The sequence below is a fragment of the Galendromus occidentalis genome, unplaced genomic scaffold, assembly GCF_000255335.2.
Source record: "Galendromus occidentalis unplaced genomic scaffold, Mocc_1.1 scf7180000077504, whole genome shotgun sequence".
NCBI classification, from domain to species: Eukaryota; Metazoa; Arthropoda; class Arachnida; order Mesostigmata; family Phytoseiidae; genus Galendromus; species Galendromus occidentalis.
This window is the reverse complement of record NW_003805492.1, coordinates 518346-534458: the sequence shown is the minus strand read 5'-3', so window position 1 is coordinate 534458 and position 16113 is coordinate 518346. Positions and strand designations below refer to the sequence as shown.

Below are 16113 nucleotides of genomic sequence, written 5' to 3'. Positions count from 1 at the left end.
AACTCGCACCTTGAGGCGTCCTGACATTCCTGACTATCTACATTGACGTTGCGAGCTGTTCGGCTGCGTTCGGGAGATGGGAAAATACCCCTGAGAACTGAGAAACTTCGTCAGAGCGGCCATCATCTGTGCTCGGTCTCGGTTCGCTACATTTAGCTGCATATGTCGTCAAGCGTTACCTAACCTCTCCAGGCCCGAACCTTCTCCAGCCACGCCCCCCCCCCCCTCCACTCAACGAGAGATTCGAGGGCGTCGACGGAGAGGTTCAGGTGTGCGACCACGCCCCTCTTACAATGCATACATTCACCGTTCGAGAAAGCCTCTTTATGATTTGTTTTCGAGGGTGTCGAGTATCGAGGGAGCCGACGTCATCGAGAGCGGAATGCCGTTCCCTGGCTGCTAATTTGGGCTCTTCGCTCGTTTCATAGGGCGCGACCTCGTAATCATCGGAGCTTGACATATTGACCCACTATTTAGATGTCAGATCCGTATCACGAGAACATGCGGAGCCTCGAAAGGTACCTATTACCTATATTCTATGATATATTCAAAAGCGACTTGCATCCCTCGATAGGCGATGACCCCCAAAATCTCTCGTTCCCTATTTTCGAAGAGTCTGAACGGTCCGGACGAAATCGACTCATGCGCCGAGTTTTCGTCCGAGCTCGATTTTCAACATGTCGCGATCCGATGAACCGATTCCGACGATGTGGAGAGGGCGATGGACTGTCTTCATGACTCGCGCAACACAATGTTTGCCCTCATCGCTTATGGATTCGATGGTTTCGGCTCAGTGACTTGATCGAGTTCAAGCTCCGAAAAATCCAGGTCAGAGCGGCGGTGCAACAGGTCAGAGTGTCAAGTTCGCCGACATCTACACTGACTGAGTGTGTCGGTGTAATTGACACTCAGGAAGGAAGATCACTCAGTCAGAGTTCGGATGTCGATAGCCATCATCGTGTCTCATCGGAATCCAGCCCCGTACACTTCCCCCGTCGAGAGGATTCGAACTCATTGAACGACATTGGCGAGGTTGCCCGCCATACTGAGGGAGCGCCTCCGCTCGTTGGGGAATGGGGGCTCGCTGCTCACGTTTGCCTGACGGGCTGTCTGCAGTATGAGCAGTGATGGGCCGGCGTCGTGGAATGGGATCTAGCCACGACCTGGGGTTGCTCGGATGACGCGAAAGTTCGCCGATATCGAGAAGAAGACGTTGTTCGCAGTCGATCCATTCCCCTCATTACGAACAGTGCCGTTAACCAAGCGTTCACAGAGTGCGCCATTTTACCGGTACGACGCTTGGCCATTATGTGCGCTCCGATGCGGTCCCCGTCTTTTGCAAATAAGCTCGGGCGCTGTCGCTCGCTGCGACGGTCCCTCGTTCCTCTGCAGCGATCTTTGCATGCTCGAGCATCGCTCCCTCCCTCGAGCACCGATCCCGTCGTCATGGGAGTCGAGACCATCGGGTTTCTACGTGGTTGTGCGTCACGTCGGTCGGATCATTCAGCCGGTCGGCGGAAATGCGGCCAAGTTCCATGCTGCCGAGCGCTCGCGTGAATCCCTTTCTCAATGGGGAGAAGGACCGGATGGATGCTGAGACCTTTCCATCCAACAGAGAGATGTGTGTAACCAACGGAGTGAACGAGCGGACCAAGCAAGGGGAGCGTGCGTGCGTGTTTGCCGTGTGTTTGAACATCCTCTCCCAGGAGAAGCTCAATTCAACGGAACCGCGGCCGGCCGGTACGTCGGTTGGTCTTCGTCGACTTTCTGACCGAGTCAGACGTTGCCATAGGTTCCCTCAGTTGGTGTTCGGTCCGCGCAATCAGCTGTGATCCTCGACACTCGTGATCGGTGTAGTCGCTGTCGTTCTCATTGACTGTCATAACAACAACGGATAGCCTGAAACTGTGGATTTTCGCAAACAAACATATTCGTCGCCGCCAGCAGCAGAAACTCTGAGTGGCTGCTCCTGCCTCACGAGGTCGTGACCGGACTCATTTGAATAAACGATCCCTCACGACCATCCAGACGGGGCACCTGCAGTTCCGCGCAATGGGAGTCCTCCAGCGGTAAGATTCTTCGACTATGTATCTGACGAGAAATCGTCGACGTCCTTGTCGTCGTCGTCGTCGTCTTTCTGTTGTCGTTGTTTCCGTTGTGGAAGCTGCCGCTTCCAGTGACTGTCTATGGACGTAATCGTCGCCGCTCTGAGGAGAGGGTGTCGTTAGGTTACGCACATGCCTTCAACAGTTTCGGCTCGGCCGTGGTAGTCTTGATGGAGACGGTTGCGTTTTCAGTGCGCACTTGCTAAGCCCGTCTCGGCCAGCTCTCTCTGAGCAAGTGGCTGTTAGTGTCGTGGTGGCAGCGACTACTTGACAAGCGGCTTCGCGAAGTCGCCGGATGACACTCTCGTGGGACACAATCCAGCGTCTCCGGGAACAGCGGTCGAGATATCCCAGAATACTTCGCCGCGAGAGTCGACGTTCCGTGTGAGACGTGGGTCGAGAGTCGAGAGGACTTTATGAATCACAGGACACTCGACACTCGTCGCAGCAAAATGCGTTAATGTCAACGTTCCTCGCTCTCGTCCCTCCGATGTGAAGTTGGCTGTGGTGCCCTTTTCATTTGGCCGATCGGAGCCTGTGTGAGGCCGTATAAATCCTTGTGCGGGAGAAGGACGGTCTCATGAGCTCACGCTGAGCCGGATTCATATGCGAGACGGTGGACTTCTCTGAGGTTCGCGGAAGATTCGCGCGAAAAAGTTCTGACTCGATATCCATTGAATTGATACTGGATTGGGATAGAGAAATAATCGCTCAATCATCGCATGCCTCGCTATTGACATGCCCGCCAAGATTAACGCCGTGAATCTACGCCACACGAGTTCAACATTCCATCCACCGAGCCGCATAAGCTCCCTCCTGCATAGTCCATAGAGATCGCGTGAACCTCTCCATTCCTTCTCTCTCCAGAGTATTCACCTTCCGTCTCCCTACGATAAACGTTTCGAATTAGCCAAGTGAATGTATCAGTGGAACGAAGTCGTGCCAATGCAGGGGATCTCCGTGCTTTGATGCGCCCGGCTGTTCGCGCGGCTGCCGCGCCCCTCCATGCTAGACGGCTCGAGTGAGGAACGCTTCCGCATCTAGTTGAAAATGTGCCAAGTCATCGAAATAGTCGATTTCGAAGTGGAAGAGCGAGAGTTGTGTTTTGATTGTGATCCATCCAGAGATGAGACCAACCATCAGCCCCCAGCTCGGGAGTCTCGAGCGCTCCGGAGACCGATACGGAGGTACGCATGAGCGCAAAAACCAGGTTGAGGAACTTTGGAAAGAAGTCCTCACAACCAGGACGACGGTCGTGCATTGAATCCGTCTGCTGCCAACCATGTACTCGCGTGATCCCACTGAGGAAACGGAAAATACGCGCGGGGGCAGCCACCCCCCATTTCCCGCGGGGAGAGTAGACCCGATTACGGGTGGACCATCCGAGAACGAAAGAAGCGAATGAGAGCCGTGAATATCACTTGGATCGGGAAAGAATAGATGCTCGTCCCGCGCTACTCCGTTTTGTCGCCAGAGTGAGAAGGAACGTTTCCGAAATCTGATGATCCGTACGACGGCCTTGAGTGCAGGCTTGCTGACTTGGAATGCTTGTCGAGCTCTGTTCCGTTCGGCTTTTTCCGCTCCCCAGAGTCTCAAAACGCCAGCCCGATAGCGGGTTGCAAGCTTTTCGATTCCCTATGAAGAGCATCATAGAGACGTTCCGAGTTCGACGTCCCTCGCCAACCAAATCACAGTCATCTGCCGCGTGATTTTTCCATCGATTGCTCAATCAATCCTTCTCTTGTAACTTGAACAGAATACGGGGGAAGGAAGACCGGCAACGATTCGGATCATTGGATTTCAGAGTCACGTCAATTCAGTACTCATGTCACGCTTCATATTAAATATGTACTACGGTAGATTTCCTTCCCCTGACCGCCTCTTAATACGATGCTCCTCCTTCCTGAGATACCCTGAACTCGTCGCCCGGGGTCGAGCGCCCGTTTCTAGTGCTCTTGATTATGTAATCAAACTCAACGTTTATAACGTGATTAGATCTGGGGGAATGTGTTTCTAAATATAACTCTGTCGGACACGTGGGATAGAAGGGAGCTTTGAGTGAACGAGTAGGGGCACGAAAGTAACGATCGGTCCTTAGGTGGAGCCTCCTGGCTTTCGGCTCCCGTTCTCTTTTGGTCGCCGATACCAAACTAGGGCTGTCCGTTCAAAATCGGTCCCGGAGCGGCGTCTTTGACCGGTCAACGCGCGCAAGTCCGGCGCGCCAGAATCACTACGCACAGTAGTGAATGGCAGAAGTGACAACAGAACTCTTTCGAAGTCTGACGATGTTCAGCCGAGCGTGAAATGACGAGAATGGCTGAGCGAGAAAAAGTCCGAGGAAAAAAATCATGATTTGGGTCAAGACGGAAACGTACCCGAAATGGTCAACCACGCCGTATCGTGAGTGGGTGCGCTCGGCTTTTCAGTCGAAATTCAAGTTGACTGATTGTTAGTTCCGACTTTTTCCTCGGTTTGGATTCGCCGATCCGAGTGATTCGTGTCCAGTCGACTTGTGTCCGACAAGCGATCGCAGCACCGACTTGTTTGCTGACCTTGATTGGGAATCGAGTCGATTCAGTTTTCATCTTCATCGATTCCATCCCGAATAGAGGCTCGCGGTCCGGTTTTGCATGGGATCAATCGCTCTGGGCAAGGGTGTCCTCCGGTTTTTGAGACCGAGCATCGTCGAGCCGTGTCCGCTAGTCGAACTCTTCGAGAGAGTCGTCGATGATCACGACGACTGTGTTCGAGCTGCATCATTTATTTTAATCGAGGCAGTTTAAGTGGACAACGAAGTTCGCGTCGTCGTTTAAGGAAAACAGCACTGTGCTGCTTGCGGGATTCCTATACACTTAGCTCCCAGACTGAGTTGCTGAAAAGTTTCGGTTCCATTGCCTGTTCTATTGTTTGGTGGTTTATTTCACGGCAGACTACCGAGCTGTTGGATAAACCCTTGGTCGCGGTGTATTGAGGACGATGTCACACTACGAGCTTTGGAAGTATGTCGTACGTGTCGTGAGTGCATTCAGGTGAGAATCTAGTACAACGGGAAGCTGTATCTGCTCTCCTTTCCACGAGCGTCACACGACGAGCTCCACTGGAACTCGAGATCTTCGGGAAAATATATTCGTGGATGGCAACATGGAATGTTTGGGGCTAGAGCTTCCTCCGGGGAAATCCTCAATCCTCCACGGTCTTTCCACCGGCATTTCGACGGATTGACCCCGCTGGATTGAACTCGTGTGGATCAGCGCTCTTCGAAGCATCCAGCCGTTCTCAAACTGAGTCTTTTAAAAATAGGATTGTCCTAGAGACAACCGATCGATAGTCTACCTTCGAACTCGATCGAAACTCGAGTTGGCTCGTGGAGACCGAAGGCCAAGTTTGCGGACTCGGCGTCGTTGACGTTCGCTGCCGGCGAACGCCCTTGTCGCCACCTCCATCGTCAGCGACGCGTCGCAACTTACGGGATTCGGCTCGTCGTATAAGGGTCCACGCATCTTGTACTATTTCGATCTTATCCAGACGAGGCCACGGTGGGCCTAGGGCATTGAGCGAAGCTCGCTGGGGGCTGAATTCTCCTCCGGCGAATACGACGGGAGTGTTCGGGGATATAACGTTCGCTAATGAGATCTTCGCGCCGTTTGGATATCCGTCTGCAGCTGGGAATGGCCGCTTGCTGATGCGATTTGTCTAACGTTGCAATAGAGACGGCGAGGAGGGGGAGAGTCCCGGGAATGTGAGGAGTTATCTCGTTGAATGAAATTCCATCTCACTCGCCATGCATGCCGGCGGCGCGATCCGGACTGCTGACGTAGATGAGTTGATGGGATTTCCATCAAGTTGGCCTCTACTCGGATTATTCTGCTCGATCACGATCAGGCATATCTTCTGACTGGGTTGAGCTTGGGAGCGGAGTAGGTAGTTTGTTTTTCTCTGGAGATTTCCCCACTCGATCCGAATGTCTGGTCGTGACCGAGCCGACCGAAGAGATTACCTCGGCCTTCGGCAGCGGGAGCGGCTCGAATGAGGCAATCGACCGACCGTCATGTCTGCTCGTTCCTCCGTCGCTCTTTCAGGCCCTGAACACGAGGTCTCTCGGCCGTGCTGTTTACAAGCTGTCTGGCGGGCACGTTTGAGAGACGTTAATCGGAGAACACCGAAATTTCCGTTCTCTGGCATTTTGGTCGAGGCTCGGGCACAAGCTCGACGGAGATGCAGCCTATGCAAGTTCTCACCGAGCAGCTGGGGAAGAAGTTATTTCTTCCGGAGCTTTTGTCGCGAGTAATTGTGTCGAGAGCCCTAGGTTGGAGCGGAAATGGGAGCATCGGTCGACTGGGGAGTTCCGGCCCGCATTCTGACCATTAACCCGGAAACGGAGTCTCTGCGATCGCTTTTTTCTCTGTCTGATTTCTGGGCTCTCGTCGCTCGCAATATCCGTGATACAGCAGGCCTGGCTGCGGTATGCATCGGATCCGTAACCTAGTCCCTTACAATGTGCTCCGACTGCGAAAATATATTATCCTCAGAAGCTATTGTGTCGGAAAACACTGGAGTCGATCGTAGCGACTATCGCCTCGGAGTGATAATGCTCGAATATTCGGCCGGTGATGAATTCTGCACCCGAGAAGGCACACATGCCATATTTTTCTGCTGGATCCGGAGTTGATGCCGAGCGGAAGGTATTTTGATAGGCGCGATGATCCTCCGCGTCGGAGATCATTTCCGTCTCTGTATCGAATTCGAAATCCGGCCCGGACCTCGAAACATTGGCTGGATCAATGTGGGATCTCGGAACTCTCAGCAACTTGCGCAAGACTTTGAAACTTTGTATTCCGAAACGGACGTGGAAGAAGTCGAAGTGGGAGTGGGAGTTGTTGATCGCCGACGGATCTGGTATCTATCCTCATCTGATTAGCTTTCGCAACATTCACGTTGAGGCGACACGTGATCGGTGTCATATGTTTTCTCCTTCATGTGAGCATTGATCGGAGGAGATAATTAGCGCCGCGCGGCGGATCCGCACCGGTTTGCTCGCGCGTGGGATTGTCTTACATGATGCGGTTTTTTTCTGCGGCTCGACCGGAGAGTACTCGCGTATGGGGTTGGGGTAGATCATTCCAACTGCGGATACTTCGGTCGAAGGTGTTGGGATGATATTCTGCCATCGAGTCGGTGGCTTTCATGCGGAAATCGCTCCTGCAATCCATGGTTTGTGATTTATTCGTTGTTCTAGTCTTTCAACTCCTTTTCTTTCTTGCAGTGGAGGCGGCGGGGGAGCGAAGAGCAATGGGTCGTTCCATGTCGGGCCGTCGACCACGGGGAGCGGCGGTAGTGGCGGAGAAAGCGAAGCGTCTTCGGACGAGGCAGGTGAGGCCGTCAACGAAGCTGAGGACGCGGAAGACGATGAGGAGCAGGAGGATCCCAAAGACTACTGCAAAGGTGAGAATACTGCCTTCCACTCTTCATTCGCAGAGGAAATTCCGGCCCGAGACGTCGCGAGTCTCGCAATAAATTGCTCCCAACTCCGGGAGGGACGATCTCTGGCCTTTCTGACCTTCCTGCAGTGCGAATTCCGTGCTTTCGAAACCTGACTCCATAGGGCGGTCGTCTGAAGTAGAAAGGAGCCAAGGGAGAAAATCATCAAACTTCAAGTCCAGATCTTTCCCCAGATCTCCCTGCGAGGAGAACTTTGTCCTTCCACATTCAACCATCACTCGTGAACTGGGGGACGAGTCGAACAAGTGTGAATGATGTTTAATTTTAGATTTGGCCTCAGAGAACTCTCTATTCATGTTGGCTGGCTAGCTGCCTGGATTTCCTGCGAGTTCTCCTGCTCTCGATCTCAATCGACTTCCTCTCTCAAATCTGCCTATGTCTGTCCGACATGAATCCCTAGGTATGCGTTCCAGCTGCTCTCCAAGCGGCCGCAGGTGGAGAGAGTGTGCGATCCGGATGAAGCCCGTTCGTTCCTGAAAAACCTATTTCTGAGACCCGTATGATGGAGTCTCGACCAAGCATCGATAGGACGGGAGGGATGGTCGTTCAGAACCCCCACCCCCTGGAATAGATTTTCTGCCGACTAATGGAGTGTGGAATCGGTGGCAAAAAATGTGATATTTCTCGTTTGCAGGAGGCTACCATCTCGTTCGGATCGGTGACGTTTTCCATGGACGGTACCACGTGATCCGCAAACTGGGCTGGGGCCATTTCTCTACAGTCTGGCTTTGTTGGGATTTCCATAATAGACGGTGAGTTGTTTGACCTGCTGCATCATCTCTCCTCTTTGGAAGCTTCGAAGTTACGTCGTGTCGACCTTGAGCCACCGAGCCCGGATGGTCAAGAGTCGTTAGCTGAATAGGGCACAACCAGGCCATGTCATCTTCCGCACACGTTGCGCTGTAGTGTCCTATCAGAACACGCTGTATATTTAGGGCTTAGCGAAATTGACTTTTGATGCCGCCGTTGTTGTTCAACTAGGCGTGTTCAGGCCCGCAATTGATGATCTCTGTTTACTCAGATGCTCCGTTCAGTTTGCCCTGGCATTGATTGACGAGCTTGATCATACGTCTGAGAATATATTCAATCTTCGCCTTTCTACGCAGTTTTTTACTCCCTGGAAATGCTTCTTCGGGACAGGACTTGAATAGATATGGTCTCCGGACCTTTCGCGGTTGTTACATATTGACAAATATTGAGAAGAATCCCAAATTCATAATTTGAATATTTTTCCAGATTTGTCGCCCTCAAAGTGGTAAAAGCGGCCCCGCATTACACAGAAACGGCTCTCGATGAGATAAATTTGTTGCGTTGTGTAAGAGAAAGCGATGGCGCTGAGCGAGCGCGCAATTCCGTAGTTCAGCTCCTCGATGACTTCAAAATCAAAGGACAGAATGGAACCCACGTTTGCATGGTTTTCGAGGTTTTGGGACACAATCTGCTTAAACTCATCATCCGCAGCAACTACCAAGGCATTCCGATCAACAATGTGAAAATCATCATGCGACAGGTGAGTAGCGAGCGGGGAGAAATCGCAAGAACCTCCGAAAAGCATCCCTGAAAGTCCAGTTTGAGATTCGCGTGATCTCGCAGAAGATTCCTTTGAGGACTCCTGGCACCCGTCGTACATACACAGGTTTTCGAAACAGACGTCAGGGGTAAAGTGTGGGAGACGAATGTTTCCGAAGATTCCGTGGCGGCGAGAAAAAAATTCTGTGTCGAAATTTGATGAGTATTGAGTCGCTGGAGACGCCCACTCGATCGTAACGTAAACTCAAAGAAGCCGAATACCGTGCAGCATGACGAAGATGACTACGCCGCGGCGGCGGCCGCTTTCGAACCGCTTCCGAGTCTCGCCAGACGAATCGGGAATACTACAGGCTGCGAAGAAAGTCGCCGATCTTCATCGGGTAAATCCGAGCAAATGGTTTCATGAGCGGATGCAAAAAGCCTTCAGATTCCTCTTCTACAGGAGGACGTTCCCGCTACTCTGAATTCCCCCGATCAAAACCTTGCTCATCGAAGTTTGTCTTTCGAGTTCGCCGTATCGTCCATCTTCTTTCTGTCGCTTCATCTGTTCTTCTAAAAACCAGACGAGCCGTGATTTGATTTCCGGCTCATAGATAGATCCCATAAATGTCTGGAGATACCATTCATTTGTTGGAACGCTCACCTCGACGCTTAAGGACGGAACCATTCTTGGACAAAGCCGCCGCTTCCTGGTGATGGCTAGTTGACCCGAAAAGCTCTTCCTCTCATTTTCTCCATGTTTTTCTCGCTTGCGAGTGATGGTCTCTCCCCGTCGTTTTGCTTTCTTCCTCCCATTATCGCCCCTTGTTTCATTTTCCTCCATTGTACAAACCATTGTCGGAAATTCCAGAGCAGCCCGTTTCGCTGAAAAGCTTCTGCACGAAGCGTCCAGCATTACTTCTTGGTGCATCACCTGAGTTTGATGAGAAGGGATTGAAGTCGAAGTTCCATCATGATGCACTGCGTCGCAGGAACTTTTTGCTCTTTTCGACGAAGCCGGCAGTTTTACCGGAATGCCCTCCCGTCTCTTCGGAAGAGCAGAATCCGCGTAGAAGAAGCGAAGCCGTTTCTTCCGTGGATCCCAGCTTGGCACTGCTGAATGATCCGTCAAACTGTACCCGGCCATGCTTGGAACGCTTGTCAATATCCGCGCCATATACGATGATGGAGGCTTGATTGGTCGGGCATCAATTAGGGACTGAAACCCACTCGTCCGGTCGGTCGACAGGAATGAGAGGATCCAATCCCATTCAAATCCGCCTCTAGTTTTCTCCCGTCGATAGAAACGAGCACGGACCGGATGATTTCGGCCACGAGCCAACGGAGCTTCATGATTTATCTGTGATGCCGGCTCACTTGAAAAGCCGCAGTGGATAGACGATACACAAGAGCTTCCTTCCACGTTCCGACTGAAATCCTTTGTTGACCAGCTCAGTCCGTTCAGACGACCCGTTCGGCTTCTTCGCACGATGTGTCGATCATAATCAGGGTCCGCGCTGTGACCCGGGTCGTTATCTCCGTGCTATCTCGATCATTGACGTGTGGGAGCATTCCCAAAAAGACTGACTTGCTCAGACGTGTCGTGCCTTTTCGCTTCGACTGGCTTTGCGGAGGCAAATAATTCAAAACAGGAGCTGATAAGATGGTCGTACTGGCCTGTTCCCTGTTCTATCTCCTGTTTCGGGGCTACTGTCCCGTTGACCCATTGTATCCGTCATTTCATCTATTGCACTTGATGACGTGTAGGTGATTTACTCCTCATCATGAGCTCTCGCTGAGCTTCTTGCAACTCCTGTTATTCCTACTCGAGAACCGTTATCTCTCGCGTCTGCCTCTCATTGATCACCTCCTGCGATGAATCGCTCAAAGTTCTCGGTGGTACGAGTCGACTCCGTAATGGGTCACGTGGACTTCCCAGCCATCGCATTTCACAGACACCGTGCGGAGTCAACAGCAGTCATTCCATTGTCAATTTTCCCGTTCGTGGGATTGAGGGGCCCTGCGCAGGGATAACTTTCCAAGAAGAAAAGTCTAGTTTCTCCAGAAATTGTCCCTCCCGCAACGCGTTCGAGCTGGCCAGGTTTTTTTTCGGATTCGCTCCTTGAGGGAAAAGTAGGGAAGTCGTTCCTCATGGGCTCATCTGGGGACCGATTCAGCGCTGGCTTCGGTGACAATTACTTTTTGTGTCAGGGAAGAAACTGGTATCGTGAAGTCGTTCGCGCCCATCGGCTAGAATTCGTCGGAATTTCTCATCGCCGATTCTCTCAGAAAGTCTCGGAGGAATAGAGAAGCTCATCTGGGGTTCCTCCTTGCAGGTGCTCGAAGGCCTTGATTATCTGCATCAGAAGTGTAAGATCATTCACACAGACATAAAACCGGAAAATATTCTCGTCTGTGTCAATGAAACACACATCCGAAGGTAAGTTCGGAGCGGATAGGTGCCCGCTACTGGATCCGTTGTTTCTGTTTCTTGTTCCATTTGACATCGCTTCATCTGCGCTCAAGAGGAGATCCCTGTTAGCCGATTCCCGCGACCACGCTTGACCAAACTTCTGACCGCGAGCTCTGGATTCCAGACTGGCTTACGAAGCAACCCAGTGGCAGAAGATGGGCCTTCGCCTTCCCGCTTCGCTTGTTTGTACGGCACCTCCAGACGTGCAGCAGATGAGAGTATCGGCCAACGGTGAGAAAATGTCCAAGAACAAAAAGAAACAACTCCGCAAAAAAGCCAAGAAAAATCAGGAAAGAATCGAGAAGGAGATGGCATCCCTCCAGAGGATGGACTTGAAACAGGAAGAAGACGAGGACGATGAGGAACCGATGAGTCCATTGACCACTGAAGCCAACGCTTCGAACGGCACTGAAAACAACCTGGACATGGACGGCCAGAATGATTTTAAACGCAAAGAGCTTCAGTACATGGTGAGTGCTCCGCTTCCGTCCGCAAGGCCCAACATTCGAATTGCGGACTCATGAGTCTCGCCCTATACTCATGATATTATTTTCATCGTTAAGATCGAAATATTACGATATCAAGATTGACTTTCTACATTGAACTACCGATATCGATCGAAATCGATGCAAGCAATGTGGTTAGGAAATCAATTCTTTCCCGATTGTTTGTGCCAGGCGTGCTCCGAAAACTCGGAATGGCGGGTTCTTCTCGAGAAAGATTATTTTATTATCATTCACTATCTATGCTGAAATATAATGATATCATCATCCATCATGCGAGGGCGGGTCCGTCTTGAGGTTATCGTTTAGGCACTTCAACATGCTTTCTCTTGTCGGGGATTAGGCAAACTCCGGTGATGGTGTGCTCGCTCAATGGATCTGATTGTCAGCCTTCGGATTCGCAGGTGATGCAGGAGGCTTCGGGCTGGGCGGAAGGCAAAGAGCCCGGTTGGTGGGAGAAGAAACCCGAGGGAGAGGAAAACTCATCCAAAGATTCGTCAAAATCTCCCTCCAAGCAAGGATCCAAATCTCCGTCGCTCCTCCGGCCGGAAGGAAGCAGTGGAGAGCGACGGTTGGAACGGAGTGAGACGGTACTCCTCGGACCCCAAGTGGGCCTATCACCTGGAAGACTCTCTGTTCAGAATGCTTCCACTCAACCAGTGTCGCAGGAGGCCAATTCTCAGGTCGAACTCCGGAGAGTCGCCTCGATGCCAGAGACGCAAGCGGCGGCCGCTCAAGGATCCGGCAAGTCGTCTTGTCGGCGATCCCTACCGCCGCCGCAACCGGACCCTGTTAGACAGGACTGCCCCAACCTTCAAGTCAAGATCGCGGGTGAGTGTGCTGTCGATTCGTGCCCATGTACCGAACCTCACGTTTTTGCGAGCGTCCTGGCCTCGAACTTCCAAGTTGAGGAAAAATAATTATTATTTCCTAAACTTGTAAATAATAATTATTATACTTGCTGATGCTTACTAATACCTACTACTGATTATACTTGGAAATAACAATTAATATTTCGAAGATATCATAATTGACGAGACTTCCATGTTCCTTAAAGATCTGGGTAATGCCTGCTGGGTGCATCATCATTTCACGGAGGACATACAGACCCGTCAATATAGATCTCCAGAAGTTCTGCTCGGTTCTGGATACGGCACCGCTGCCGATATCTGGTCTACGGCGTGCATGGCGTTCGAGCTCGCCACTGGAGACTACCTATTTGAACCGCACTCCGGGGCCGATTACTCAAGGGACGAGGATCACCTCGCGCACGTCATCGAGCTGCTCGGTGAAATGCCCCGCGGCATTGCGTTCTCTGGTGAGTCGGAAGCCCATCCGTTCCATTTATCGATTCAGACCCATGGCGAATTCGATTGACGGATCCGTCTTCTTTTCGCAGGAAAATACTCTCACGAGTTCTTCAATAAGAAGGGTCAGCTCCGACACATCACCAAGCTCAAACCTTGGGGTCTGACAGAAGTCTTGACCGAAAAGTACGATTGGTCTATGGAGGATGCGCAGGCGTTCGCAGACTTCCTGAGACCGATGCTCGAGTACGACGTCAAGTTCCGAGTGTCAGCCGATCAAGCGCTGCAACACCCCTGGCTGCAAGTGAACCGAGTTCCGAACTAGAGATATGTAAATTCATTTCCTCGATTCAAACATCGGACCGACAGACGGGCAGCCTGGCTCCCATCTGGAGATTACCGCATGACGAAATCCGACAAACAACAACCAACAAACAAACACAAGCCAGTCTAATAGGTAGCTTCTTCATGAGAGACGGGGACTCGAAATTACGACAGAGAGACGAGTATGTGAAGCGACGGGGGACGAGGAAGCGAGAAAAAAAGTTTTCGCCGATCAAGATCCAACTCGTGTTTGTGATAGACGACTCTGTTTGTACCCATGCGTTGCCTTCTACTGGGATTCTCGACCAATACAACGATTAAAACCTTTCGTTACCAAAGGCGACTGGGCTCGTTCTGTTGCCTACCTGCCCGACTGACTGACTGTCTGACTGACGGATTAGCCGATAGAGAGCAAGAAAGATAGACCGACCGACAGACAGATCGACCGACCAACAAAGCAAGCGAATTAGAAAGAGATATTGATGAACAATTTGAGGAAACGGTTGCTGCAATTAGTTGAGCGGGATATTATTGATCACACCGCCTTTCGGAGTATAGCATCGATTCGCATTAGCGGGAAAAGAAACCTTCAACAGATGAACAATGTACGACGCGGCGGAGGAGAACCGAGTCGTAGGGTGAGAGGTACAGTAGAGCTCTTCGGAGAGTCGACGCGGGGAAAAATTTCGAGAGCTTTATCTTCAGACAGCAGTCTCGAGAGAGGCGCAGAACTTAATTCAGAATAGCCACGGTTAGCCGTTTCGAAACGACAACAACCAGCAAAAAAAATGAGGTAACGCGTCGCAAGCAGCACTCTTCCGGATGTTGAAACGCTCTAGTCCTCCATGGACGAAAGGAGTGCCGCGACTTCTCGCTGTATGTAACTACTACATATATTTTATTTGTGTATACGCGGGCCGGGCTCGGCAAGCGCTAGGCTTTCAAAGGATCGAGTTCACGACCACAACCACCTGCAGCAGAAACACTATTGATCCAATCCGCCGGGGAGAGCTCACGTCGCCAAGGTTGAAATTCGCTTCTCGGGCTGGAAAGACTGACGATGATGATTCATGATGGATAGAAACCTCACGAACGACGGGTCGATTGGAAGGAATGCCATGAATGGAGCCTTCATGAATTGTATTGCGACGCAGAATATTTAAAATATGGTTTTTTGATTCACTCAACTCTTTTTCTCGAAAATTCTCTCATTCATGATCGGTGGCTTTGCATAATCTTCAACGGGGCTAAAGACAGGAATCAAAAATGTATCACAAAGCGGCTCTTGTTTCTCCCTCAACTTCTCTTGGATGCGAGAACGAGGGCAGACTCCGGCCTTGTCGACTGCGTCTCGAGATATCTATGGTCGCACTCCCTTTGGAGTTCCCAGAAGGGATGCGTAATGTCTCGGCGGCAAAATGAGCTTGGGAGGGAGAATTGCGACGCATTCGGCGGTGGAAGTGATAGGAGGTGATCGATCGAAAAACTGGTAGAATGAGGAGGACTCTTCCTCTCCATCGACGAGGAGGGGCGGCAGTGTTGCGTGCTCATGACAGAGGATAACTCTTAAAAACGGGAGTAGGGGAAGGAGCCGGTCTCCCGGGAGGACAGTTCTAGGGAAGATCCCAACGAAGATCCGGCGAAAACTCCGTAGGAGGTCTGTCACTGGGATATATGCGATAGAGAGGAATTAACGAAAGATCGCGACCCTCTCGTTTGAGGGTGTTTCATGAACGACAAGCAGGCTCCGACCGGCACAGAACGCTCAGATTCTCAATTCCCCCTCATCGAGCCTACTTTTGAGACGAGTGGCTGCGACGAAGATCGGCGGTTATGGAGATGGTCCGGGAACCAAATTTCGAGGTTGCGAGATCTATTGGAGACAAGGCCGCTACATATCCGGGCTATTCGTCGAAAGAGAGTAACATCGGGGATGTATATATCGCGTTGTAAATCTGATATTGATAATTCAAATAAAACGGAGCACTCCCACTTAGCAAAAAGCAAAGGATTGTTTTCAATCAAAGACTTGAGTGCTGAATCGCGACTTCTTCCAGAGTTCCTCATTGAACGTCAGAACATTCCCGTGAAGTATCCGGAAGCCAATCAGGCCCACCCAGAAGTGGGCAGGAGGCGGACTTCGCAGAAGGAGGAGGGGAATCGATATTCTATTACAATTATGACGGCGCGTGTTCGTTGATCAATTTATTGAAAATCTAATTTTAACAAGTGGTAGAAGACGATCTCCATCCGTTTGATCGTCCACTCATCCCGTATTCGTCACCCGAGCGGCCGTAAGCTCACAAAGGCTTCGGTTCATGGTTCCATCGGGAGCTCGGCCCGCGAGGGCATGAGCAGAGGCGGGGGCCGCGAGAGCACGAACATGGGTGGGG

At 51.4% G+C, this 16113-nt stretch overlaps 1 protein-coding gene across 1 annotated transcript; it reads left to right on the top strand.

Annotated features, from left to right (window-relative positions):
* The first annotated feature begins 3155 nt into the window (after positions 1 to 3155).
* Positions 3156 to 14047, top strand: SRPK (SR splicing factor protein kinase). Its single transcript, XM_029112463.1, has 9 exons — positions 3156 to 3292; positions 7369 to 7547; positions 8239 to 8356; positions 8841 to 9114; positions 11450 to 11553; positions 11711 to 12056; positions 12494 to 12920; positions 13147 to 13407; positions 13489 to 14047. The coding sequence occupies exons 1-9, from the start codon at positions 3156 to 3158 to the stop codon at positions 13719 to 13721; spliced, it is 2079 nt and encodes a 692-aa protein (XP_028968296.1). The 3' UTR covers positions 13722 to 14047.
* The last annotated feature ends 2066 nt before the right edge of the window (positions 14048 to 16113 follow it).